The following is a 27,931-nucleotide window of genomic DNA, read 5'->3' as shown; positions in this document are numbered from 1 at the left end:
CATGCGTCGCATACTGTGGAGGAAAGGAGGGGAGAGAGAGCATCAACCAACGGAAGAGCCTGCTGCACATCTCTGTATTCAAATTATGTTTCTCGCCGCTTTCTCTGGCATTTAAGAGTCGCGTTCCTGGACCCTGAATGGCGCTGGTCACAGTACAGCGGTCGCCAACTCCCAGCACTACCTCTAGCCCCTGTGTGTCGGTGAGATTTCTTCCTATCTTCTGATTTAGCTGGTGTTGCTGATGTATCGTCGGTTGTAGCCAGGTAGCTGACTAGCTTGCTTGCTTGCTATCTTGAACAAATTCGAAGCCGCTTGTCACAACTTAGCCTGTGCTTTATGTACATGCGCATGCGTGCACTACCAAGGGCTAAGGTTAATTGATTAAATCATATTGTTTCTTGGAGATACGCGTTGTTATACTGACTTCTTTGGAGCATACTAACAATCTAAAGCTATCTGGTGCCCAACCTTTGTTTGCATATTTACAAAACATTCATATGAACGTATGGCTAGCTTGCAAAAAGTGCCTCAACTGTTAGCGATACCTAGCTAGCTATAGTGCACTTCGAGAGCATAACTGTTCACGATAGAAATCTAGTAAGTAAGTTTCTGATGTATGGGTATTGCAGTCAGAAATTAAAGTATGCCTAAGTGTCTAAGGCTCGCATGATAATGTGTTACTATTCTATATGTAGCCATAAAGTGACACTTTGCTAGCTAGCTAGCTTGGTAACATTAGCTAACCTTAGGGTTGATACACCGTTACTTGGTAAGTGTCATCAAGCTAAGTCAAAACCAGTTCAAGGGTTCGTTAGATAGTATCCAGAAGCAACAATAAATGAGTTAACATGGCTGCCTTTTACTGTCTATGTATCATCATCGCTAAAACATGTCCTAGGTTCTGTCCATATGTTACTACACGGATGAATCTCGTTAGCCAGCTAGCTGAAAAGCCTGAAGAAGCATAGCAAGCCCTGGCTCTGTCAGTCTGAGGCGTTGTCAGTATGGTAACTTTACAATTGCAACCGTCAAATCCTAGCAGATGTTGTATTCAACCACCAGTTTAGGATTAGTGTAAAACAAATCTGACCTGAATAAATAGCTTGTATAGTTTGATGTGATGGTTCGTTATGTATTCGTTCACTGCATTCGGGTGTTAGTATCAGGGATTTAGTTAGATTAGTAATTAACGGAATTCCCATTCCGATTAGTGATTCCCACTCCCTTTATCACCATTAGTAATTAACGGAATGCACCATGTTCCTGTAATGTTGCCTGTTTTATTTCCCATTGTGTAGTCTGTTTGAAGCATGAATTACCACGTTGTTTTGGTTATCGATAACATGTGTAATTGCGCAAGAGACCCATTCAGACGGAATTTAACACGAAATCTTAGATAAGAATGTGTGAACATTTGTGATGTGGCAGAATGGTGTATACCACATATATGTGAATTGTAATATAACCTGTATTGGCTTGAAAAAGGACTACTCTGAAGTTTAATGCAATTGGCCTATTAGTGTGCAAATTAGACCACATACCAAGTTGAATGATCTTTACCTATCAAAATTATGCCATGCACTTTTAACCGAAGCCATCCCTGATGGACAAAAATGTGTAACGTTGTCAGGAAATGTCATGTCAGTGGTAGTGTGTGTGTTGAGGCCAGTTGTGAAGACAGGTAGGCCATTTGTCACAGTACTTCATGGCCTCGCGTTGTGTAATGCTATCAGTCAATATACAATAGTATGTCTCGAGAGCTGCCTTTTATTTGTGATATTCCCTGTGGCGCCATGCAGAGAAATCAGGTTATGTGTAATGGGCTGATTTGGCCCTGTGGTGTCAATGGTACCAGCTGCCCATCATGTGACCCCAGTGAGGCACCCATGTGAGTCATCTTGTGAGATGCCTGGAGCTTTTTCCCTGAGAAACCCCACATCCCCAGTCCTGTTGGCCTGATTTCTCCAGAATATGCATGCTCTCTGCGTATCCCCCTGACTGTATGTCCTGGAATGGGCCGGCATTTCATGAGGCTGTGTGTGTGTGTGTGTACAGGAGCATCTCACATCACTGTCAGTAGACTGGAATGGCAGTTGCTAATTGCTGTCAAAGCCTGTAGAACATGGGTGTGATTGACTGCATCACTGTGAGAACATTCTACTGGAGTGAACTGAATAAATCTATTCCACAAACCAGCCTTAGCCTATTGCTCTTTAAAAGGTTTCTGTTTTGATGTAAAAATGTGCCACACTGATTGGTTTCTCCTGACCATGGCTAGTAGAGAAATCTGCCTGGTAGCACTGTGAATCCTCCCTTCTCATTGGTGCATGGAGCAATGTATGTGACTCTCCCCTCCTCCCCTGTCATAGTATGGTGGTAGCCATGGCAACTAAGTCCACATAGGTATTGCATGCATTGACTGCAGGCTTTTTTCCAAATTGGACCCTCCCCACTCCATCACAGAGTGAAGTCTGATTTGTAGTAACACTGGCGGCTGCAGGAGGCAGGGGTACGGGGTGATATACTGATATACTCAGAGTGTGGGCACTCTTAATGAAGGGGTAGGGTGGGACACAGCAGGAAACTTTGGGATGCCCTTGACGGGAAAAGAAGATCGATGCCCGAGTCGTTTTCATTTAAATAATGAAAAATAACTATTTAAACGCCATAAAATATACCTTTTGGATACACTGGAAAACAGGATTCTCCTTGATTGTCTTTAATGTCTTCATTATGTGTGTGGAGCTGAATTTCATGTGTTATTTACATAGATAGATAGATAAATAAATAGACTTTTATTAATCCCATTAGGAAAATTCAGGTGTAGTAGCAGCAAGGTAATAGGAATCAAATATATACATACACATTCAAATAAATTAATACAAATTTGATTATAAAATAAATGAAATAAGATAAATACAACTCAGCTGGCGTAAATTAGATAAAAGCTATGTTCAGTTGTGCAGTCTGATGGCTACCGGCACAAAGGACTGAACATGAACTTTTCCATACGCTGTGATATATGTAGAGTAGAACCAAATGTTGTATTAAGTAGGTCTTTTTCCATCCTCATCCTCCTCCTTTTGCTGATATGTTGTAAAAGTAGGTTCTTTATAACAAACATGGCTATGTGGCCAGAAAAACACCTGGTGGGTAGAGTTATGGTGCTCCCAAAACCCACCTCCCTCTAATTGGCCTTTATCACGGTGGAATTGATTGGGATGGCACTTAATGTGGCGGATCCTCCACGTGAACGGGCGGAACGAAGTGAGTAGGAAGAGGGTGTCTGTAGGGTCTAGTTTAGGGAAGGGAGGAGTCTCCTCACTGTGGTTTGATGGGGTTATATGTTATTTGCTACCGGCTTGTCTGCAAGAAACATGTTTTGAAGAGTGACTCATATTCCTACCATGTGCCTAACTGCATTTCTCAAATTGCATTAGTTTCGCAGAGGAATCTGATCATCTAATTGTGACCACACGCTGGCCCTCTGCAGAAGCTCTGTCCTGTGGTCCAGTCAGCACAACTTGAGGCTAGCTACGGATATCTACCCAACCATAATGGGCCAAATTTACAATGGGTGTGACTGTTTTTCTCCTCAGCACGTCTAATTTAGCTAATCGCATGGCAATCATGTGTTATTACAAAATTAATACTACTTAATAATTACTAAGGGTGATTATCCAAGGGGCGTTTAAATGTTTGTTTAGACGTCTCTGGGGGGCTTGGTAAACGGGTGTCTAATGCAGTCGCCTGGGCAGTGGCCAAAATGGATGCATTGCAAATATTCCACTTTGCTTAAGAGGAGATACAGGAACATCGTCGCCTCTGACAGGGATTCAGAATATTCACCGATCGGAGCGATCCACTCAAAGAGTTTAGTGATAGCGCAATATAGGATTTCAAAATAATATTTTCACTGACTGAACTAGAATTGGAAACGATTCCAACGATTCCAATTCTATGGACTGGTGATGGTTGACCAAATAGAATATGAATTCCATATCTTTGGTTAACCCAATTCAGTGTTGGTGCAGAGGGGTGCTGCTTTAGTGTGAGTGCTGTGGACCACAGCTGGATAGGCAGGCTGATCTCTGGGAGAGTGCTCTGAGTTGGGGATTAGTTGGCGCAGGCTGGGATTAAGCTGTCTATGCTCTATTGTGTGTGGGGGCTGCGGACCGCTAGAGTTGGTGATGAGGGTGGGGGGGGGGCATATAGACACTCCCAAACTCCCAGTCATCTTTATCTCTGATGCTTGCAATTAGGATGAGTCCAGTGACGACGTGTTAGCATTTGAGCTTTTGGCCAGAACGTGATATGGTTGGAAATGTTTAGATGGATCAGCTAAGCACACAAGTCCTCCAAGCTAATTCTACATAAACTGGATTTGGTGTGTTATTGTCTGAATTGTGTAGGCTATAGTGCATACTGTTAAAATGACCAATTAAAGGTACACTCCAACCATGCATAGTTAACCATGGGAAATGTGCCTCATGAAGATATTTTGTGTTATTGGGCCGGATGTAGTGTGATGTGCTTGTGAAGCAGTACACACACACACACACACAGCAAGAGGTAGGCGGGTGTCACTGAGTGAAAGGAAGGTGAAGGTGAACTTGTACATACCTGTGCAACAACTGTGTGCTTTTAAAATTGTGAATGATTGTGCTGTACCATCGGGCAGGTTTGGGCAACACCAAAAAGGTCATAAAAAGATTTTGGATGCGTCATGTGCAAAGATATTTGAGTTACATCTGTTTAAAAGTATTTGACACTGTATGTGTGCATCATCACATTGCTGTCCAGTATAATGTTTATTTTTTTTCCCCAGCATATTATTTCCTGTTCTGTTCAGGCTCGGTATGATGGCGTGTGTTGTGTCAGTGCTTGTGTGTTGGTAGCTATGGTTTCTGTGTGTGTGTGTGTGTGTGTGTGTGTGTGTGTGTGTGTGTGAGAGACAGATTCCTCTGTGTATGGGTGGGTCTGATTGGCTGTCTGTCTTCTCTCTGTGCAGGACGCAGGCAGTGGAGATGATGACCGGCGTGCTCAGCCCAGAAGGTAAGCTAACCAGAGCTGTGACCTAATACTCCACCAGTCTAAGGCACATTCAGTCACACTGCCATTATGGTCCAATGGTCAACCATCTCCCTGGGGAACACTGTGTGTCTGTGCCTCTTCACCTCTCATATCCTTCACACATATTAGCCTGTGGGCGGAAAAAATGCACTGACTGAGAGATGCTTTTGCCAGAGTCTGGGTCAAATACAGGCCTGTCTGCTATAGACTGAGTCAGTCAGTGATGGGAGATAGGGTGCTGTGCAGTCAGTGACCACTAAGGGGAGTCTGCCACTGCTGAGAGAAGGGCGGCCATACTTCTGTATGGGGAATAATGAATCTCCTTTCTTTCTTTCTTTCTTTCTTTCTTTCTTTCTTCTTTCTCAAGACTTAGTCAGCTCACAACTTCATTGTTTTCTGATGACGGCAGAAATAGCACTGTGTACTTTTTAAATGGGGCATGTCCAATTGGTTATTGCTAAAGCAACACTGTGCAGGAACTTCTCACTTTTAATTGTATCTTTATAGTTAACTAGTTATGGCATCATTTCCATATTGATTTTGATGATGTATGGCGTTGAGAAGTACTGATAAACACACCGGTCATTCCACTAGCAGCCCAGGCTATGCATTCTGTATTTCTGTGGTCTGGGACGAGCCATCTTGCGAAAATATTAAAACAGCTTTCACAGAAGGAAAACACACCAGTTAGCATACTAGCGAGGTTTTGCAGTCAACTGTTATACATGATTATGTGTTGGGTGACACACTACCGATTTTTTTAAAATATATTAATATTAGTTCTATTTATGTAAATTGAAAAGTGTCTCATTTGCAACCTGAACAGGAGGTACAGTTGTGTAGAGTGCCCTGTTTGCGTCACGTTGTCTGCTTAGTTTGCCACAGGGTATTTGCATGATCCTCCTGATAGCCGATGTATTTGATGTGGCCCGGCTTGTTTGTGTGTCTGTTTAGAGGAGTGCACGTCACTTAGACACATAAGCAGTCGTTGTTGTTGTTGTTGCTGTTTTGGCAGAGGCCTCTTTGCATCTTGGATAAATCTCATTACAATGTCCCTACAGTCGCACAGTATGGTTCTTGTCAGAACAGCACTGTATGAAGTAGAACAGTACTCTCCACAAAGTGTGTCAATGTAGGGAACTTGTAACAGTGTTTACCTTTAGCGGCATGTTGCTGTATGTTATCAAGGCGTGTGTCTATAAGCACAAGTCAGGGAAGCAGTCTTTCTCAAGGCAGAGAAGCACACTGACTCGCTCACCCATTCACTCGCTCACTCACTCACTCACTCACTCAGTCACCAGTTGAACCATTATGCAACACTACTTGACCCACCCCCCCACCCCCACCCCCCATTTGCAAAAAGGTTGGCTGGCCTGAGAATGACTTGCATGACATGAGTGTTTGCAGTGTGCGACACATTACATTACAGCCTCCCCAAGTCCCATCACACTCCCCTCAGAACTCCAAACTTCAATGGCTGCCAGCCACACATGTGGGCTCAATTATGAATTTGGTCATTCTCTGGTGAGCATGGTGTCATGTTGTGTTGACCCCCATGCCATCTGAGTACACTAACATCCTTATTCTCATCTGGCGTGCCCACGCCAGGACCCCACCCCACAGAACCACCTGGCCTTATTTGACTCTGTTACATAACATTTGGCCATAATTAACTCTGTATTAAATCGTGTTACACTCCACATATGGTTTCAAGTAAAAACAAGCCTTTGGAAAACATCATGCAACTCGACATGCTCTGGTAAATCACTCTGGCAAGCCCCTTTGTGGAGGGTGCAGCCAGCCAAGCCCTGCGCCTCATAGCATAATGTACAGAGCAGGTGAAAGCTGCAGCTTAGCCGTTTTCTCTCACAGACAGGGGTGAAGGGATCAGCCCTCAAGTGTAAACCTAGAACTCTGACTGTTCCCATGCAAACAGGGGCTTAAAGTGTGTGTGTGTGTGCGTGTGCGTGTGCGTGTGCGTGTATTCATAGGCCCTTGGTCTGTAGGGATGAGTCTCAGCACGCAGAATCCTCAAGGCTCTCACCTTATGTCCGAAACTCCACAGTGCAGATGTTGTGAAATGTCACGGTTAAACCTGTGCGACCCTTATGATGCCTCAAGTAGCTGGGCTCCATGCAGATGGGGTCAAAATAGAGCAAGCATACTGTGGACCTCATAAACAATAGGGCTGGAATTGGCACAGATGCCCCAATTTGATTCGACTCCTATTTACAAGCTAACGAAAAAATTTGATTCCAGTTCTATAACGATAGGAATGAGGTATGAAATACTGTATAGCAGCTTTCCATATTTAGAGAGATGTTTAAAAACATCTAAAGTAGGATGACCAGTTCCAGATCATCTCATGGGGAGGACTGGTAATTATTCGATTTTCTTTAATATGACCGGCTATGTTTAACCATTGTGTAAATGAACCTAGAAACCCCCAGAAATGCATAGCAGCCCAAAAGTTTTAATCCAGAAATTCTACAGATCAATGTGAAATCGGAAGAATTTCGAAAAGCAATTTAAACTATATTTTTGCATACCCATAATTAGCACGTGGGTTACTGTATTTATCCCCATAGGAGAGAAGACTTCCAGGGGATATTTTTACCTGACCTTCTAGACATTGGCTGGCTTCCTCGCATGTAGTCCCAGCGTAAACAGAGAGTGTATGCTGGCACTACGCCTGTTAACAGACTCGGTGGCAGAGCAGGTTACTCGAGCTTACTTCTGGGAAGAGGGTGGGCTACAGAGCTCCAACTGCCCCGGGTAGGGCAACCTAGACCTAGTAGGCTGACTCCTACACCACCACTCCCTTTCTCTCGCACGCCACTTCCACTTCTGTCGAGGGTTTCTGGCTTCATCTACTCCAGCCTGCGTCCTATGAACCAGGATGTCCTTCTCTTTGCTTTGGTCTTTCAGGCTTCTCCTGTTACATTGGACATGGAATCTATGAATGTGTTCCTTTCTTGGGTTCGACGTGTGTACAGAACCAGCCAGCATATTAGACATGTTACTGCACTTGGTGTACATCTGAATAGGAAAGCCAAATGGGAAGCCAAAATAGCCTGTTCATCCACGCGGGAGCATTTCCCCTTGGTCTGTTTTAGGAATGACGGTGTATTTGTGCTTGGTCCCTGCGTGTTAGTGACTTCTGGAGCTCTGTCATTGCTGTTCTGTTGCAAGTACTCTTCACCCGCTAACACATGGGGGCTCGGCTCAGAAGCATAGGAAACAGCTGGCCTGCCTCTCTAGTAGGGCCATAGAAGGGGTAGGGGTAACCGAAGGGGTTCTCAGAATCTTGAGCAAGCACCCATGTGTGACCTTTCCCAGAGAATTGCATGCAATAGGGCGACCATTGCACAACTGTACTTTGATGAAGTTGTAAACACAACATGCCAAACATTCAGGGCTTCATCACAGCATGCCAACACACTCGTGTACCAGTTTCCATGTGTTCTGTGGTAGTAGTGTCCGTCTCAATTTTTACGTCACTGTAAGTTGATCTGTGTTTATTTACTTGGCTTGGAGATGCTGGCTGAGCACACAGCAGCATGTGACGAGCCGTAACTAAAGGAGTCAGGTGTGTTGCCACCTCTTGTTATTGTGATGGTATCTAAAGTCCAGCCCGAGGGTCAGTCTCTAGTAACACCATTGGTCAAGATAGGCCAGCCCAAAGAGTCTTTTGATCTGTCTTCCCGTAGATTTAAGGGTTTGTTTATGTCTGGTGGCTTGTTTTCATGGGGGGGCCATCCAGTGAAGAGGGAGTTGTTTATTATGCAGGTCGGGATCAAAACAAATCATCTGACCTGCTGAGTAAGAACCCTTTTATTGATCCCCCACTTTCAGGTTGTATTGACCTTTAACATGTTAATACCTACATCAGCCATCACCAGCCTTGGCTGATCACCATGTAGGACAGACGGCAGCCCTGTCAATACAAGCAAAACTAGCCGAACACTCTATGAACAATCTGTCATCAATGGCTTTGCTTGACTGGACTGGACCCGAATGGCAGGCAGACTGTGACTGTGAATGAAAGGCTACAGAAGACAAATCTGGGAAGTTCATTTGAAATAGCTAAGCCAACATATATATATATATCCGATTTCAAAATCTTAACAGGCATTTTGCAATTGTGCAGCGTAAGATACCAGAATACAGGGGGAAGTAACAAGGCTTTTATTAACCGGAATCCAAACGGGACCAGGAAGAGTAGTTGACTTGCATAAAGGCTGTGTTGAAAAACATTGCCCTTAGGATGGGATTTATTTGTCATTTATGGGCCTCTGCTTGAAGCAGGAGAAATAAAATTCTCTTGAACCTTATTTCCTTTGAACACTTGAAGGTTAACAGGAGGTTTTAATTTCTTATAGGTTTAGATTGTTGCAAGTCATATATGAATGTTTTTTTTTTTTTTTTTTACTTAGTTATGAAGGAAGTGTTCCTGGATATTGTATCTTATGCATGGACAAAGTATTGCCATCACATTATTACCCAAGCCGACAGAAGAGCCCTATGGAATCATTCTGCTAGCAAAACAAAACCATAGGTCTCTTCTCTTAGGAAATGTTCCACTTACTCTGAGTTAACTTACAGAAGCTTGTTGCTAAACCAGTACTTGGAATACTCCCCTGAGGACAGGTGTTGCCTCCTAATTTACATATGATTCTCCAACAGCCATGCCACCTACCAACAGCGTCTTTCTAATGTGATTACCTGTACCAACATGACCTGCTGTACAGGAGATTAGGGAGTGCATCTCACCGACTCAGACCCAACATACTGTCGATTGAATGTGTTGCCAGCCAGGCCACAGTTCGGGATGGAACTCTGTCTTTGTGACGGGGCCACCGATTGAAGATGAGCACCTTCGTGGACGGCCAACACGCGGGGGACTAGTTTGATTGCGCTCATTTTATCTGCTGTTGTCTTGACGTTTTTTTAAAAGCTATTTATAGAATTGAATACGATAACCGCGAGCCATCCATACAAAAACAACCTTTGCTCCAAAACTGTGTGTAAAGAACGGTGATTGTTTTCCTCTTCACTCCCCGTCGTTGCTTTAGGAACAGCCTCGTGTCGTATGTCTCGGGGCCCTCCCCTTCGTCGTTTGCCCCTACCGAAGCACATGTCAGCAACTCCTCCCTCTTCAGACTTACCGCTGCAGTCCAAGTTTACAAAAGCGCTTTTAATTCAGAATGGGAATGAACGCAGAAGGTACAGTCAGCTGTATCAGCACCCGGTGTCTCTATTGGAGATAATCAGCAGTCGATTAGGCCTACCTTGTCAGACTAAACCGAACACTGCCAGGCTCGTTCTCTCTACTACACTTCTACCTCGATGGACACTCTACATGAACTTTAGAAGTACGGATAACAAGAATACGTGAGCGTTTGGAGCTAGCGTTTGCTAACTCGTGATAGCACAAGTGCTCTCACTGCTCCTGTTTGATAACGTTATCTCGGTTTTAGTTTTTACCTCGTTTTGATTTATGTCGGTAACGTGGAAGCGACAATGAGGTCTTGACATCAACAGTACATGATAACTGCTGACAAAATGATAACAGTTGCTTTGCTATGGAGTAAGGAGAGATTCGAATAAAAGGATATCCTGCACCCCGGTCCTGAAACACCCCTGCTCCGGCTGCGTCGTACAGCCATGACCCTGGGTACTGTGGATTCCACAAGGAGCTCAGCTCCAGGCTGCTTCTGCTCGTGTTGTGGGGCAAAAATGATGCCATACTTCACGGACAACGCCGTTGTGTCTCAGAACCAGATCAACCAAATGTGAGTTTTGTTCTTAGAGGAATGACATGATTCATATTTTGGTGGGTAACCACACTTTTCTGTTCATTAACACCCTAATAATTTGGTGTTAATAATATGAGGTTTACATAGTATTATTTTGAATTGGTTACTGGTTGGTTAGAACCTGTTGGCAGGCGTTAGTGTTGCCATAGTGGCAATATGTAGGCTAACATTTGCTAGGTAAGATATCGGAAAGAAATTGCGAAAGTTTTTCTACTCGGTGTTCCATCAATTTCCTTAAAGTGATGTAACCGGATGTATCAGGGTTCCTTCCTTTGTTGTGAAATACGTTACACGTTGTGAAGATACAGCTTTGATTCATCCACCTGTCTTATCTGATGAGTCCATGCTCTGTCCCTTGGTGGGTCTTGTCTGATGTCCTTATACAGTAAACACAGGACGCCATCCCTGCAGTGTCACTGGGAAATATTTTTTAAATGCAAACTGGTCAACCTATTCCATCCCAAGAAGATGTTTTTAGTTTTACAGTTGTTTCTCCAACATCTTCTTTTGTTTTAGAGTCTAGTCAAGTAATTTCCCTTGACAGTGACTCAAGTACAGGTCCTGTACTTCACAACAATGTGTCTTTTGTTAGGAGAAACCTGGCTAGCTCAGAAACCTTGCTATTCATCAGTGAGCACAGGCTTTGTACCGCCAAATCCCAACATCTAATCCCAGTCAGCCCAACTCAAATGGGTGATTTGAGACACTGCTTTTTAGAGAGGCATGCAGATATTAATGTTTTTCAACCATGGCTTTAGGACAATTATGTGCAGAATTCAGCGTGTGTGTGTGTGTGTGTGCATTCAGCAGCTCTCACATCCCACAGTTATGATGAGCATTCATCCACTTAAATGAATGCCCCAGTGTACTCCGTTGGACCCTTGTGTGAGTCAGTGGAGGAGTGGATTGTACATGCCAAGACTAGAGGGATTGAGAACACACTGGCTTTATTTATGCCCAGAGACAGAGAGCGCTTGACTAAAACGTCTTTGAATATTCTGCGTGAAATAGTTTTGCCCTCATCAGCAGATTTGATGAGATAAGGAGTCATCACAAGAGGGTTCTGTGAGAACCACTGCTTCTGCTTGATCTGACGGTGATGCAGTTTGCCTCAGTGGTCAGCAGAGTGACGCATACCTTTCAACTGTACGATTCAATCCTGCGTTAGCTTAATGGATTGCACTGCTGCAGTGTGTGTGTGTGTGTGGGGGGGAATTAGCATTGAGAAAAGGCCTTAGCTACGCTGTAATCAATGTCCTCCTGTGTCCTTGCCCTACTGCAACATCATGGGAATTTAGCAGGAAGTGTATATGAGTGCACTCACCTGCCAGGATCTAGCGCAGTGGTGTGACACCTGTTTGCCTTTTGAGGAAATATCAGTGTTGGTTTAGTTATCAGCCACCCATCGTTCTCAGTGGATGGTGTGAATGTTCTTATTTTTTATTTGTCTTGTTTGTCATGTTATTTTCCACCACGTTGTTCTTATGATTTGATAAGTGGTCTGGTCAGATTGTATTGAGGCATAATGATGCCCTTATATTTTAATGGCCCAGACAAATAACCCACCCACACTCTGTCTCCATTATAATGCTTGCTGTCAGGAGGAAAACACACACAAGGGCACGTGCATCGCTGTAACCAGCACCAGATGCAAGAAGCACTGTTTGCTCTCTCTCTCTCTCTCTTGCAGTAAACTTTCCTTAGGTGCTCTGGTTCGGTTCCAAGACCTGTCCGACAGTATAAACAATGATTCATGAGGAAGCCCAATGCGAAACCCCCATGTATTTATTTAACAATGTGTTTGACCAGCATCTGATACACTATTGTCTGGGCCCGATATGTTTTCTTTTTCTTTTTTTTTATCGAGCTAAACATAGCCCAGCGGGATGTTTGTGCGTCAGACTGTAATGTTTAACCGCAGCTGGGGCGTAATTGCAGGTTTTTATGGTTCCTACAAGGATGTGTGATTGGGAAGCCTAGGAGACGGCGCACACTGCTATTGTTCTCCAGACCTGGTACCTCACTTAATGATACTCTGACCCAAACACACGTGCAGCCTGCTGTTACTCCAGTAAAACGTGGCTAGATAGGAGTGTAAATGTGGCACAAGCTTAAAAGGGGGTGTTGGTGCTTTCATTCCCAAAAAAAAGACGGGAGATTTAGGTCAGTGTTGTATGGTGCAACATGGGAAACGAGTAACTGTGTGTGTGTGAGGGGGATGTTGATTCACTGTGCAGTATTCAGCTGCAACTCACATACACACACTCGGGACTGATTGAAAGGGAGTTGGTTCAGGGCTGAGATGCTGCTGGTCTGGTTTATCTAGGCTACTGGCACTATTGATTCTGTTCCACCCATCATGTAACCCACATAAGTGCAAGACATACCGGTTTCGAGTGAAGAAACCAACGGCAAGCTCGCTCATAGGTGTTTTCCATGTGTTAAGTCATTGGTGAGCTGTCCGGACATCCAGACTGCAGTTCCATTGAAGTCCTCAGGCCTCCACCATCCTGACTTCCTGCTCTTGTTTGGCCCAGCTGCAGGCCCATGGGAAATTCCCACCCCTAATCCAAGAATAGTCAGGATGTCTTTATATGCCCTGTGGAGTCAGGGTTTTTCCTGGGTCAAAATGGGTCTTCGGTGCTCCAAAAAAAAAATGTGCGCGCTACGCTCGCACAGTCTGTGTTGCCATGTCACCTTATTAGCTTACATTTACCCATTTCAGAAATAATGGAGGATATGCTTCAGGAAATCATTTTGCTTCCACTTTAGATTAAAATAGATAGGCTAATAGATTGACAATAGTCCAAGCCCCATGGTGCTATCATGTATGGTTCAAAGATTATCAAGGTTTATCTCTTTACATATATATGCAAACTACTGAAATGTATATCAATAGAATCTGGAACTAACCAGTGGTCAGAAATGGAACACACAAATTATGAAATTCAAGTTTATCTATTATTACTATTCATTTTTATTATACAAACCTACATACCATTCTTTTTTTTTTTTTTTAATTAAAACTGTCCACAAATATGTTTAATAGTGTGTTTAACTTCTATTGGCCCACCAATGGAGGCTGCGTTGGAAATCAAACTTTTGTCAGCATTTTGAGTGGACATTTCATTTGCATTTGTACAGGTGTATTCGTGCACGTCGGGCTGGCCCTCGCAGCGGAACGACAGTTTACAACCTTACCGGTTCATCAATGATAATATTAATATTATTATATTCGAGATGCAACACAAATCTATCCGCTCTCCTCAGAACGAGCTGAGCTTTCATTGATAAACCAATGCGGTTGTCTGCCTCTCCCGAGGCCTCGCGGTCTACTGGTAGTCTACTCGTTCAAACGGGTAGACAAATCAAATAATAGCCTACACCTGTGTAGGTTCTCAACATAGCAGATATTTTAATACATTGAAAGCCATGAATACTGAAAATAGAATGTTATGCTCAAACTCACCGTCGACTGAGTCAGGATACATACGTAAGTTGAGTGATTGGCAGCTGGCCGCTCTGTCCATTCGCGCACCTCACAGTTGCGTATTGATCAGACAAGAAGACACGCTTATCAACTCGATTACTGTTGATCAAAACAGAACGAGGTTTCGGCTGTAGCCTATACTTGAAACATACTATTGAGACCATATTCGCTTACATGGAAGGCGCATCCCATCCCCTGAGCCAATCATTGAACAGAGGCTGCTCCTAGCTTGCCAGTTTAGAGAAGACGTTGGTTTGAATTTGAGCAAGCAGCTAGCTAGCAGTTGCTGACATTATCTAACTAGCTAGCAGTTGCCTACATTATCTTAAAAAAAATACTTTGATAGTAGGCTTAGTGTTTTATTTAAGCAGTGTGTGTGTGTGTACATATATATCCTATGTGTGATGGTTAGAATATTGATGCCATATACAATAACTCACTTATGAGAGCTATCCAAAGACTGGTGGCTGCCTTAATGTACTGTATTTAGCAGTCAACCTCCCTTACTCTACGTTTAGATGCTTTACAGGTAGCTGTAAGCCATTAGATGCCTGAGAAATAATTCATATCTATAAATAACAGCTCACCTTTATCTTTTAAACCAGATTTGTAAACATGTCGTGATCAATATTTTGCAGTACAATAGCCTTGGTTAAAAATCGAATTACGGTAGATTCATGCTAGCATTGCGCTAAATAATTATAGACAGCTAACATGAATTAGTGGTGTTAACATAAAGTCAGTTATTGTATATGGCATTAATATTATTCTAAAACACCTTCACTAGTTGTTTTAACCAGATTGGGAAGCAGGTTGAAAACAACATTTTTGAAGTAAAGTGCCTTGGTTTAAAACAGCTAAAAGCTAGCTACATTAAGTTGCTTGCTCAAATTCAAACCAACGTCTTCTCTAAACTGGCAAGCTTGGAGCAGCCTCTGTTCAATGATTGGCTCAAGGGGTGGGAGGCGGGATGCGTGCTGTCTTGAAGTCGACGGTGAGGGCTCAAAACACCATTAAGCTGAATTGCGCCATGAATGACAGCTTTTTTTTATTTATTTTTTTCTCGCGGAGTTTTTTTTTGCCTTAGGCGCTCGGGATTTGTTGTAGGCGCTCGGGAAAACGGCGTAGGCGTGCGCCCAAATTTTCTCTATGCAGGAAAAACCCTGGGAGTTGGCCAATCGGCACACAGGGGACCAGGCCTGGCCTTGATTTGAAATCCAATGGTCTGTTGGCTCCTTGTCCAGTCAAATGTGTTGTGATCAAGTTGAAGTTGTATTTGCTTGGTGGCGTCCTTTAAAGTTACCTCCCTGCTCCTTTTAATCTGTCCGCGTGCCTCTGCACTGGTCTATATTTACCCACGCCTCTTAATTCACGTATGCCTGTGTGTGTTTGTGTGTGTGTGTGTGTGTGTGTGTGTGTGTGTGTGTGTGTGTGTGTGTTTGTGTGTGTGCCCTAATCTGTATCTCAGGAGGTGACAGAATGCAGTGTTCAACACCACCACCCTCCCTGAGCCCTGAGCGCCTGTGCCGCTCCTGAACTCATAAGGCCTTCAGCCAGCCCTCAGCCTGGGCCTATATTTATCTCGTCCCCGCTAGAGACTGACTAATATGGGCAGGGACAGGTGGGGGTCAAACAGCTCTCTGCTGGTTGGAGGGCGAGCAGGCCTTCTCCGTCGTTCTCGACATCAGAAGGGCCCCCTTACATAGTGATGATTGTGTCTGTGTCCTAACAAGTATGGCCTGGCACTGGAGGCCAAAAGATGACCCTGCCTCTATCTTTCTCTCGTCCCACGCCTCCCTCCCTCCCCTCTCTGTGTGTCTCTCTCTCTCTCTCTCTCACACTCATCCTTTTGAACCTCATGTGTTGAGGCGTTCAGCAACATGCCGTCTGTCTGTTTTACCTTTTAACTGTAAAGCTCTGACTCACCACTGTGAGCTATACTCTCGGGTAGGATGGCCTGCTCTGGCCACTCGTAGGCTCTGTCACTGGTACTTCTTTAAATATAAGGCAATTCTTGGTCTGCTCCCATACTACCTATGTGTCCTAATCAAGCAGAAAAGTGCCGGCAAATACTCTTTGCGTTCGCAGGACTGTTTTATGCTAACTGTCCCAAATGCCCGTACGGAAATAGGAAAGAGGGCTTTTGTGTATTCTGCTCCCTCGGCATGGAATATCTTGCAAAAGGTCTTGAAACTAAATGATTTTATCTCGCTTAATGCTTTTAAATTCAAAATGAAAAAATTTGAGACGGATTCTTTAAGATGTAAATGTTTTTAATGTACCTGGCTACGACACTAACTCCTAAATTTTGTCTTCTTTTGTGTTTCTGTCTGTAACTATGTTTGTATGTATGCTGCTGCCTGTCTTGGCCAGGTCTCCCTTGAAAAAGAGATTCTTAATCTCAATGGGTTGTCTCCTGGTTAAATAAAGGTTAAATAACATTTTTTAAAAAATGACCTGTCCCAGATGCCACATTCCTCAGGGACTGGCTGTGCCAGAGAGTATGCCCTTACAAGTCAACTCCTCTGGGGTGGGGATGCCTGAGTGTGGCCTCAGTGCCCTCGGAGCTCACGGCCAGCTGCCCGCACATAAAGCAGCTCTGAGCCGCCATGCTGTGGTGTCAGTGCAGAGTCCCCTCGTCCAGCGGGGGCCCAGAGGCACACACTCACTCACTCACGCACTCACTGCGTGCTTCACAGTGTGCTGACTGTCAGACTGGTTCTGTGGAAGCAGTGAGTCTGCATCAGTATTTAAAGAGTGGGACTGGAAGTCCTTGCCAGTTTGGTGACCTGTTTAAATTTCAGCAGTGCCCATCATCAAAGCGCTGTCCTTATTCTGTTGAACAGGAACTGAAAATACAGTGCAGACAACACTGCCTGGCACCTTCACATCCTCTTCCCTCTATCACCCTCCCGCTCTCTCTCTCTTTCACCATCTCTCACTCTCTCTCCCTCTCTCCCTCTCTCTGTCTCTCTCCACTCCACGCCCTTCCTGTGTGATGTGCTGACTCTCGTGCCTCAGTGATCATGCCGGCGCTGGTCTCATTGGAGCCAGCTGTTGAGCAAGAGAGAGAGAGAAATAATGAGGACAAAACAGACAGAGGAAATGACAGAGAATCGGGGTGAGGCAAGAGCCGGCACGAGAGCGAGAGAGCGAGGGAGGAAACAGCTGGGTCAGGGGTGAGCGGGTTGTGGGAAATGAGCTCAAAGCAGCCGGCCCTGGCTCTTTTTTAAAACAAATATTTTTCTCCTCATTTTTTTTTTTTTCTGTGGGGCCGGAGCTTGAACTTGCACTGCCTCTCCCTCCCAGCCGCCATGTTTTACCGGCGTCTGCAGAATCCTACCCCTCACTGTTCCTACACATGGGGCCGCACGCTGGAACTCCCCTCTGGGGCAGAGGGATTATAGAAATGCTCTCTGCCTGCCTGGTTGTGTTCAGGTGAAAGAGCCAGAGATGGTGTCCATGCTCCTAGTCAGCACTATTCCAGCACTGGTGTATTTTGAGAGCCGGTGGCCTTGAGAGAGCGAGCGAGCAAGCAAGCGAGCGTATCTTTTATCACAAATGTCACTGGACACAGCTCCTGGGGAAGGTCTACTGGTGTCCTTTTTTGTGATTGGTGTGCAAAACTGCTATCCTTGAAACATGGAACAAAGAGTGTCTTTTTTTTATATTCCCTTTCTTTTTTTGTGATGTGGTTTCCAGGAGAATGGGAGCAAGCATGCTTTCTCTCCCCAGCGTCCCATGATCTCAGCACTGGCCTGATCGTTTATTAGATTTAGATCAGATTAGCTTGATGTTTGCTCATTCCTCTCACACACACACACACACAAACATACGCTAAAACGTCCTCGTTTGTGGTCTGGCCTACGGAGAGAACAGACTCACACCTCCAGCTGCAGGAGAGCAGAACACCATGTTCTGTTCTCGTGTGTGTGTGTGTGTGTGTGTGTGTGTGTGTGTGTGTGTGTGTGTGTGTGTGTGTGTGTGTCTAGGCAGGAGTGTGGTATTGTGTACTCGAGATCTTTAACACAGACCCTGCACTAAAGATTAGACTGATAAACCTGAGGTCTGATCTTGTTGTAGGCTTGGCTGGCTAACTCTCCTCTCTCTCTCTCTCTCTCTCTTTCTCCCTCCTGTCCAGCATCAGTGAAAACTTCCTGACTGTGAAAGGTGCTGCCCTCTTCCTGCCCCGCGGAAATGGCTCCTCACCAACATCAGTGCCCCGCATTGCTCAGCGGCAGAACAAACACACAGGTAAGTGTTCACACACACACACACACACACACACATACACACATACACACATACAAAGGTAAGTGCTCTCTCACCTCACACAAAAACACAAACACACACACATACACATAGTCATGCAGATACAAGCTGACAGAGCCACAGATGTAACAGATTCGCTGTTCTCTATGGATACACACACACACACACACACAGTGATCCTGTCACTGTTCTGCAGATCCAGACTCTTAACAGAGCCAGACATCTAACAGATTCAGATAGCGCAAGCTTATGTTCAGCATACCAAGAGACATGCACTGTCACGACGTTTAGAATCAGGTTGATGGAATCAGCCACGGCGCTCTCATTGCTTAACAGTTCCTTCCAGTAGACTGGAGCCTGGCTCGTCCAGCGTGCCGCAGCTGGTCAGCCCTCTATTTATACCGCGGCTATTCAGGTGGCTTTTTCCATACACTTGCCCTGCGGCTCAAGGGCTTTGGTATGGATTTGAGTATGGAGGAGGTGGGATGGCCTAGTTCACAGATGGGCCCCCCCCCCCCCCCAGCGCTGTGGCCTGCCCTCATGTGACTGCACCAGGATCAGGTCGGGTGGATGCAGCGTCAGCGTTAGCGTGTGGTGTATGAACGTGTCGGCGCTCAAGTACACTGCCTGCTTTTTTTGTTGAAAGAACCTGCAGGTTGGGTTCCAACTGGTGTGCTGGTGACCCATCGAAGCTGAGATAGGGGACGGGAAAGGGTGTGGCTGGAGGTTCCCATAGGAGCTGACTCTGTCTAGCTGTCATGTCGACCCACATGGTTGGTTGGGCCAAAACTGTGCGGGCCGTGTGTCTCTGACGTCTCTGAGCGAGGGGAGCAGTGTGGGAGTGTAGCACTCAAGCATCTGACTTGTTGTTTTGTGTCTCTCAAGGTGACCTCCAGCAGCACCTCCAGACAATGTTCACCCTGTTGCGGCCAGAGGACACCATCAGGCTGGTGAGTCTCCCCCTCCTCCCCCATCTTCCTTCGGCAGAACTGGGAAGCACTGACCCAACAACCTCCTTAACTCCCATCCCCCCCCTCTCTCTGCAGGCGGTGCGACTGGAGAGTGCCTACCCCCAGTGCACGCGCTACATGGTGGTGGTGTCCACCAACGGCCGGCAGGACACCGAGGAGAGTTTGGTGCTGGGCATGGACTTCAGCTCCTCAGACCGGTCAGTCTCCCCTTCCCTCACCCCACCACTGGCCACAGGAGCCATTACTGTCCAGATAGACCTACCTCTGAAGCATGAGGCTCTGGGTGTAACACTGCTGTCTTGTCTGTGTCTGTTTCTCTAGTCTATGCACTGTTGGGCTGGTGCTGCCCCTATGGAGTGACACTCTGATACACTTGGATGGCGATGGGTAAGATCTCGCACGCACGCACACACACATACGCACGCACAACCACACCCAAGACACGCATGTACGCACGCACCTGCTGCATTTCCTCCTCATTTTGTTTTTATTTTTCCCCCTGAAACTCTGAGCTAAGCTACTCTCTTTCTGCGTTTGTCTTTTCACAGTGGTTTCAGTGTGTCCACCGTCAACAGGGTCCATGTCTTCAAACCAGTCTCTGTCCAGGCCATGTGGTGAGTGTCCTCAGTCCTCTCTCTCTCTCTCTTGCTCTCTCTCTTGCTCTCTCTCGCTCTGTCTCTCTTCCATTCCTCCTCTGAATGGCCTCTTCCTCCTTGTCTCCCCAGGGCAGCGCTGCAGTCCTTGCACAAGGCCTGTGACGTGGCGCGCTGCCACAACTACTACCCCGGCAGCCTCTTCCTGACCTGGGTGAGCTACTACCAGAGCCGCGTGGCCTCCGACCAGACCTGCATCAACGAGTGGAACGCCATGCAGGACGTGCGGTCGCACCGCGCCGACTCCCCCGTGCTCTTCACCGACGTGTGAGTGGCGCAGGCAGTCACACTCCCTCACACACACACACACACACACACACTAAGCAATCGCATGCACACATGCACTGCATATGGAGGTGCACACAGACTGAAGCGGTGTGTTGAAACATTGTGACTAGTTCCGCTGCAGTGCCTGTGCATGGGGGCTGAGGGTTCAGTAAAAGTGCCCAAACTGCTCGCACTGTCAATAGGGGTGTGCTGTTCCTTTGTGTGATGGAAATGTCTGCCTTTCCCTGCCACACCCTCCCCTTTCTGACCTCCTGAAGTAAGTCAATGAGCTTATACCCATCAAACACACACACACACACACACACACACACTGTGTGAATAGAGCAGGACCAGAGCATTTCACACGAGGGACTTGCTCAACTGTACATTTGTACATTGGGTCAAGCCATGTACTGCCTCCCCCTCTTCCACTGCCCCGGTACGCGCCACTCGCCACACGTTCAGACATTAATCTGGTATTTATTTACATTCCTTTTATCGGGTGAGGGGTTGGAAGGGGGAATTCCCACCCGGGATAGGTGGACCACGTGCCTCTGCACTCTGGAAGGGGTCTGTCTATCTTTAACCCCTCAAGAGGGGGTCTGTCTATCTTTAAACCCCCAGAATAGCGTGTGCTCTGAGGCGGCTTGATTTACGGATGGAAAAAGGGTGAGACAGAGAGGTAGACAAACACACAGACTGACAGAGGCAGGTGGTGAGACAGACAGACAGACAGACAGACTGACAGACTGACTGAATGGGCATTGAGGATGAGAGGGCAATTAGACAGATCTACAGCTTGGGGACACTCATCCTGGAGAGGGGGATGGACAAGTGACCCCTGAGGGACAGGAAGGAGGTCAACCACAGGGAGAGGAGAGGGAGCATGAGTGTGTTGTTTCACAGCGATGAAATCAGGAACAGAGAACAAGCTGTGCACTCATTAAGCCGTCTCATGCAAGGAGAAATGGGAAATTACACACACACACACACACACACACACACACTGCTGTCGTGAGCTCTGCAAACAACTCTTAAGTGCAGCTGAATCTCTCTCTCTGTGTGTGTGTTTAGTCCTGCTGGGGTCCTGCCAGAAATTGCTTTTTAAAAAGATTGTTGGCCCGTTGCCCTATCCCTTCTCCAACTGTTTAGCCCCCTGATCTACTAAATAGGTCAATACATGTCCCTCTGTCTGTCTAGTCTGGATTGAGAGCGTGTCTGTCTGTCTGTCTCACACACACACATACCAGTGCCTTGGCTTGTATGGACATCCACTGATGGTGTAAAACCTTGATGGCCAGCAACATTGTAACCCAAGGCCAGCGGCCTCTGCCTCCTCCTTGGGAAAGGTTCAACTCTTTTCACATGCCAGGGCCTCTCTTCCACAGCAGGTCGCCGGGTTCAACTCGGGCATAAACAAGCGCTCGCTCGCTCGCTCCCTCTCCCTCTTCCAGAGAAGCGCCCGCCTGATAATGTCAGCCTTTCAGACGGACTGGGTCATTCGTTCCCAGTCACGCAGCCAAAGCAAAGGGCAGGCACCTGGCTTAACAATATTTGCCATCCTGGGATCTGACCTAGATTGGGCGCCGTGCTTTTGTGTGGAGCGGCAGGGGTGGCGTTGAGGGGTGGCTTGGTTCTGGTGGGAGCTAATCGGGGCATGTGTTGCTATCAGCAGAGAGGCACATGGCTCACTCGCATGTAAGTGGGCTGGAGACTGAGTGGGGCCTACTGATACACTATCTACTCATACAAAGTGATGTTGAACTGGTTCCATGAACGTAGGCTGGGGCCCTGTTTCTCCTGACACAAATGACCGCAGCCAGAGGAAAAGATTTGGGGGATTGAAGTTGTCCTTGTGTAAACACGCCCAGTGTGTTAATGTGTGCGTGGTGTTCAGTGGGTTAATGTGTGGTGTTGTTTGTGTGTGTGCAGGCCCACAGAGAGGGAGCGCACCGAGCGCCTGATCAAGATGCGCCTGAGAGAGATCATGATGCAGATGGACCTGGAGAATGTCACCTCCAAACAGGTACACGATTATTTGCTCGCTATCTGCTTACCTCCCTTTTCACAAGCTGGGTTCTTGGAGAACTCCACAAAGGCCTGGTGTAGTTCCTGTTTTTACAACTCTAGCAGTTATTTCAGTCATAATTCCTGCATACACTTGAATATTAACTTTGTTTCCACAATTTAAATTAAATTAAACAACCACTGTGGCCTGGGCATAAACGTGATTGGTCCATTAATTGTTTTGGTTTGCGGTTTAGTTTAGTTTCGAGTTTAGTTGCGGTTTCACTGTCTGTCAGTGCTGGCTGTCTAGACGAGGCGTCTGAGTGTGTTGCTCTTCCTCTCAGATCCGCACAGAGCTGGAGATGCAGATGACCTGTAACCTCCGAGAGTTCAAGGAGTTCATCGACAACGAGATGATCGTCATCCTGGGCCAGATGGACAGCCCCACTGAGATCTTTGACCACGTCTTCCTGGTGAGCGACCACACCGTGACCTGTGACCTTCAGTCCGTTGCTCTACTCTCTGCCTTCTCTTCCTGTAGATGTTCAGTGGGTCTGCTGAGTTGAGCTGTTATTGATCTTTATTTGTCCACAGGGTTCGGAGTGGAACGCCTCGAACCTGGAGGAACTGCAGAACAGTGGGTAAGTTAGAACCGAGGACAAGATTAGGAGTTTGTGTGTACGTCTGGCAGACTGTTTTGCTTCTGTTCTGAAGTAGCGTGAGTCATCTAATCCGTCTCTGTGCCGTTGGCAGGGTCGGCTACATCCTGAACGTGACACGGGAGATTGATAACTTCTTTCCTGGACTGTTTGAGTACCACAACATCCGCGTGTACGACGAGGAGGCCACCAACCTTCTAGAATACTGGAACGAAACCTACAAGTTCATCTCCAAGGCCAGGTGAGCATGCCTGTTCAGTTTGAACATCTTTGCCATATAGTGCTATATCCCTATATATAGTGCAATATAGAAGTGGTTGTGGGTATTTTGCAGTACTGTTGCATACATTTTTTTCTAGACCATACTATTCAAAACCGTACCACACAGTCCTACACAACTGGTTTTCAACTGAATGCGTCTTGTGTTTCTCATGATTGTTTAACTACCTAGGAATACCTGAGAAATGAATTAGATTTGCAAGCCAGTATCCCTGACCCAGCTTCCAGATGTTCTGCAACATTATTGTGACCCTCTCCTCTCCCCTTGCCTTCCCCTCTCAGGAAAGCTGGAGCCAAGTGCCTGGTCCACTGCAAGATGGGCGTGAGCCGCTCGGCTTCCACGGTCATCGCCTACGCCATGAAGGAGTACGGCTGGGACCTGGAGCGCGCCTTCGACTACGTGAAGGAGCGCCGCGCCGTCACCAAGCCCAACCCCGCCTTCATGAAGCAGCTGGAGGAGTACCAGGGCATCCTCCTGGCCAGGTACCTACCTATCAGCTGACATAAGCCCTTGTCATTCACTCTCATACACACACACACACACACACACACACACACACCCACGCCTTCACCCCTTCACCCTTGAGCTGGGGGATTAGCAGAGCCATCCATAGCAGGAGCGGTCTGACACAAATGCTTGTTTGCTTTAAGGAAGGTCAACACGAGCTGGAATTAGAATTCCCTCCCAGCAGTCAAGCAGGGTTTTATACAGTGAAAAAAAAAAGAGGAGACAATAGGCTCTCGAGTCATGCATCTATTCTTCGTAGTGATTTCATACTGTGGGAATCGCTGCTCTCCCACGGTCCAACATTTGTTTTGGCTTTTATTGCTTAGCTTGCGTTTGTTTGCAATGGTGATGCATGCTTGTCTAATACATCTCAGGTGTCAGCTCTGACTGGAGCGTTTAGTCGAGGTGAAGGTGTGCTGCCCTAATAATGTCGATTAGTAACATGTTTGCCATTCCTCCTTTCTTCAGCAAACAGCGGCACAACAAGCTGTGGCGTTCCCACTCCGATGGCGACCTGTCCGAACCCCTGTCCAGGGCCCCCCACCACGCGCTGGACCGCTCCGACCCCCTCAACAACAACGGCCCCGCGTCGCTGCAGCACTTCCTGGGCATGGCCATGCTGCAGGCTCTGGGCGCCCAGCCCCAGCCAGAGCACCATGGCGACGGCGACACGCAGCTCCCACGAAGCCCTTCCCCTCCCACCTCCAACGGCCTGTGTGACTCGGAGGAGCACCTGCCCACCTCCTCCTCCACCTCCATCTCCGTCTCCATCACGTCCTCCTCCTCCCACCTGGTCTCCTCCGAGGACCCCTTCCTCCCGCCCCTCCCCCGGCCGCGGGCGGCCACCGTGGTGCCTAAGGGCCGACTGGATGTCTCCGCCCTCACCGTGGCCGAAGCGGTCCCGGCAGCCCGGCACCACCCCCCTCCTTCCCTCCACATCCTCCCCCCATCGCCCTCCCCTGAGCCCCGGCCCGACGACTCCGGCTCCCCCTCCCCCAGCAGCCCCAACCCTGACCCGGCGGAGCTGTCGCAGGACGAGGCTGATGGGAGTATAAGCGGGATGGCCAACCTGTTATCTTATCAGCAGCAGGCCCAGGAGGCCAGCGTCACTGACAGCCTTCAGCTGTCTCTGGACACTCTTAGCGAGGGAGGGGGCCCCGGCCTGCCCTCCTCCCCCTCCACAGACACCCCCATGGCCGTCAGCCCCCTCAGCCCCTCGGACTCGGTCCTCTCGCTCTCACTGGAGCCGAAGGACGACGATAACAACAACAACAACAGCAGCAACCCGCGCGCTGGCGGTCCTGCTGAGGAGGCTCTGGGGGGCAGCCTGCCTGACATGAGCACCCACAGCGGCTCGTCCAGCCTCAGCACAGACAGCATCGACTTCTTCAGCGCCCGCGAGAAGTTCCTGGGGCTGTCTCAGGACGGCACCCCAACCCGCCCCGAGCCCTCCTGCTTGCCCAAGGCCGGCCAGTCCCGCTGCCCCAGCCAGGAGCTGCCGCCGTCGCAGGACGAGCAGGAGCAGGAGCAGGAGCAGGAGCAGGAGCAGGAGCAGGAGCAGGAGCAGGAGCAGGAGCAGGAGCAGGAGCAGGAGAAGGAGAAGGAGAAGGAGAAGGAGAAGGAGAAGGAGAAGGAGAAGGAGAAGGAGAAGGAGAAGGAACACGGCCCAGCTCCATCTGAAGACAGCCAGAGAAAGGTGAGGCTGAAAAAACTGAAAACAACATGGTGTCAATCAAAAAATTTGTATCCTCATTCATCATAATTATCTCATGCATTACTATGGTAAAAAAAAATTTTTTTAAGAAAACTCAAATCTAGTTTAAGAAGGAACCTTGCCTTGATTTGTATGGTGCTGAAGTGGTGACCAAGTGCGATGGGGCCCCCTACTGGGAGTAACAAACAAAAGATGGAGTTGAATGGGAGTAATGCAGTGGACAGTTCCTGTGTGGATGGCACCTTTTACATTTTGTGTTTGTTGTGTTTTCTTGTGTAGGGTTCTCCTCAGCCCGAAGGTCAGTGCAGCCCTGAGGGTGAACCCCAGCCTGATAACGGCGTGTCCGTACGGCATATGGTCACCGAGCTGGAGTCCATCTCCCACATCCAGCTCCCCCCGCAGCAGACGGCACCACTCAGCCCCCAGCACCAACAGGGTACACCCGAGCTCCCCTCAACGCCCTCTCCACCTCCTCCTCCTCCTCCTCTCCACCCACCCTCCCCCACCACTCCCACTCGCAACTGCGCGTCGGGGTCGGTGCGGCGCGTCCGCAAGCAGCTGGAGCAGAGACTCAGGCAGGAGCTGGAGGGCCCCCCTTCGGCCTGCACCCCGGCGCCCACCCCCTCTCCCCCGGCATCCTGCTCCCCGCAGCCCTCGCTCAGCCTGGACTGCCCCGAGCACCGCACGCCCTCCCCCCAGCCAGGCGCCGCCGCCCTGGATGAAGCCTGCACCGAGCCAGAGGAGGCCCGCTGTGAGGCTGCCTGTCTGGAGGCGCAGGACAAGAGACTTCCTGACTCTGACTCTGGTGCTCCCCCTGAGCTTCCCTCACCTCCATCACCGCGGTCCTCCTCCCCCGTGTACCCAGAGGGTGGAGCCCAGTCCCCTCTCCCCGCTCTGGAGCCGGGCGCCCGGCCTGGCCTGCTGTGGCTTGAGGGCGTGACTGACATGGAGACGGACACGGACACCCCGAGCCCGGCCCACACCTCGACCCCGCAGCCTTACAGCCGGCTGGCGCGCAGCAGCGAGGACCTGGAGAAGATCCAGGAGACGCTGCGGGAGCTGCAGGCCTTCCTGTACGAGGCTGGAGGGGCGCGGGGGCCTGAGGGGGAGCAGGGCGAGGAGGGCTCGGGGCCCAGGATGGAGGCATCGCGCTCAGAGCCCAGAGGCGCCGCCGTGTGGCAGAGGGCCATGGAGATCGAGGCGCGCATCCGCCAGGCCGGCCTCACGACGCCCTCGCTCATGAAGCGCTCGGCCTCGCTGGCCAAGCTGGACTGCCTGGAGCTGTCCACCAACGACCTCAGCAGCTGGGACTTCCACGCTGGCCCCACCTTCACGTTCACCTCCCCCAGCAGCCCTGCTCCCTCCTCGGACTCTCAGAAGCAGCAGCCCCCCCTGGCCACCCCCCTCTCCCCGTCGCTGGCCCACTCTGTCCCTGACGACGCCTACAAGAAGCAGCGCGTGCTGCACCAAAGCCCCCCCAGCCCCCGGCCTGGACTCTGCCTCGAGGAGGAGGACAGGACTGCTGGCCCCGCCCCTCACGCCCCTCCCTCCCCACCTCCCTGCTCTCAGCACAGGCCCAAGGCCCGTCCCTCAGGCCCAGACCACTCCCACCAGCAGCCCTCCCAGCACGGGAAGCCACACCCAATGCGGCGCATGCGCAAGGCGGCGGATAAAAAGCGGACAGTGACTGTGCTTTACAACACCATGTGACCCTTAGCTCCGGCCCCAGGGACTGCACTAGGGGCCTAGCTCTGTGTGTGGATGGATGTGTGTGTGTGTGCGTGCATTTGTGCGTGCGTGAACGTGTGTGTGTACACTGTTGTATGTATGTGGGTGTGTGAGGGTCTGGTGTCAGACTGTTTCAAATTCAATCTCTGGATCAGTGTGGACTGTAGCTGTTTTTTTAATCTATTTTTTATCTGGTTGATCTATTTGTTTTCACTGTGTGTGTGCGTTGAACAGAAGGTGGTGTCCCAGTGAAATGAAAATGTTTTTATCATGCACTTTATTCTTTCCTTTTTAGTTTTATTTCTTTGTCTTTTTGTTGTACATAGAGGATATGAATAAAGTTTTAGTTATTGCCTAAGTTGAAATGCATCATCTCATTTTTGTATGGTACCTGATATGGCTTGAAAGTGTCTCTGACTTTATGTGGCATTTTGGCAGCAAATGATGCCTATTCAGTATCGCATATTACACTATGGGGCCTAATAGGACCC

General features: G+C 48.2%; 1 protein-coding gene across 3 annotated transcripts; it reads left to right on the top strand.

The window, feature by feature from the left end:
- Positions 1-27,798, top strand: ssh2a (slingshot protein phosphatase 2a). Of its 3 annotated transcripts, none has more exons than XM_012815412.3 (15): positions 1-200; positions 5,012-5,055; positions 18,524-18,636; positions 19,540-19,604; positions 19,701-19,822; positions 19,947-20,012; positions 20,174-20,239; positions 20,351-20,545; positions 22,478-22,571; positions 22,897-23,025; positions 23,147-23,193; positions 23,306-23,452; positions 23,773-23,973; positions 24,467-25,694; positions 25,992-27,798. In XM_012815412.3, exons 1-15 carry the CDS (start codon positions 138-140, stop codon positions 27,420-27,422), a joined length of 4,011 nt encoding a protein of 1,336 aa, XP_012670866.2. In that variant the 5' UTR covers positions 1-137; the 3' UTR covers positions 27,423-27,798. The 3 variants fall into 3 exon arrangements, with proteins under 3 accessions (XP_012670866.2, XP_031429094.1, XP_012670865.2); XM_031573234.2 differs by lacking the exons at positions 1-200; positions 5,012-5,055 and adding an exon at positions 8,311-10,868 and having other exon boundaries at positions 24,467-25,523; positions 25,608-25,694; XM_012815411.3 differs by lacking the exons at positions 1-200; positions 5,012-5,055 and adding an exon at positions 8,311-10,868.
- Positions 27,799-27,931: the final 133 nt, after the last annotated feature.

This window comes from Clupea harengus, chromosome 9, assembly GCF_900700415.2.
Source record: "Clupea harengus chromosome 9, Ch_v2.0.2, whole genome shotgun sequence".
NCBI classification, from domain to species: Eukaryota; Metazoa; Chordata; class Actinopteri; order Clupeiformes; family Clupeidae; genus Clupea; species Clupea harengus.
The sequence above is the reverse complement of the archived record's forward strand: the minus strand, read 5'-3'. Positions and strand labels throughout refer to the sequence as shown.

What these genes read in the sequence shown, in the direction of transcription:
- ssh2a (XM_012815411.3), top strand. Translation starts at nt 10,741, where the DNA reads ATGACCCTGGGTACTGTGGATTCCACAAGGAGCTCAGCTCCAGGCTGC. An exon ending in GCGGCAGAACAAACACACAG is followed by an intron (nt 18,637 to 19,539) that starts GTAAGTGTTCAC and finishes GTGTCTCTCAAG; the next exon opens with GTGACCTCCAGCAGCACCTC. An exon ending in CCCGTGCTCTTCACCGACGT is followed by an intron (nt 20,546 to 22,477) that starts GTGAGTGGCGCA and finishes GTGTGTGTGCAG; the next exon opens with GCCCACAGAGAGGGAGCGCA.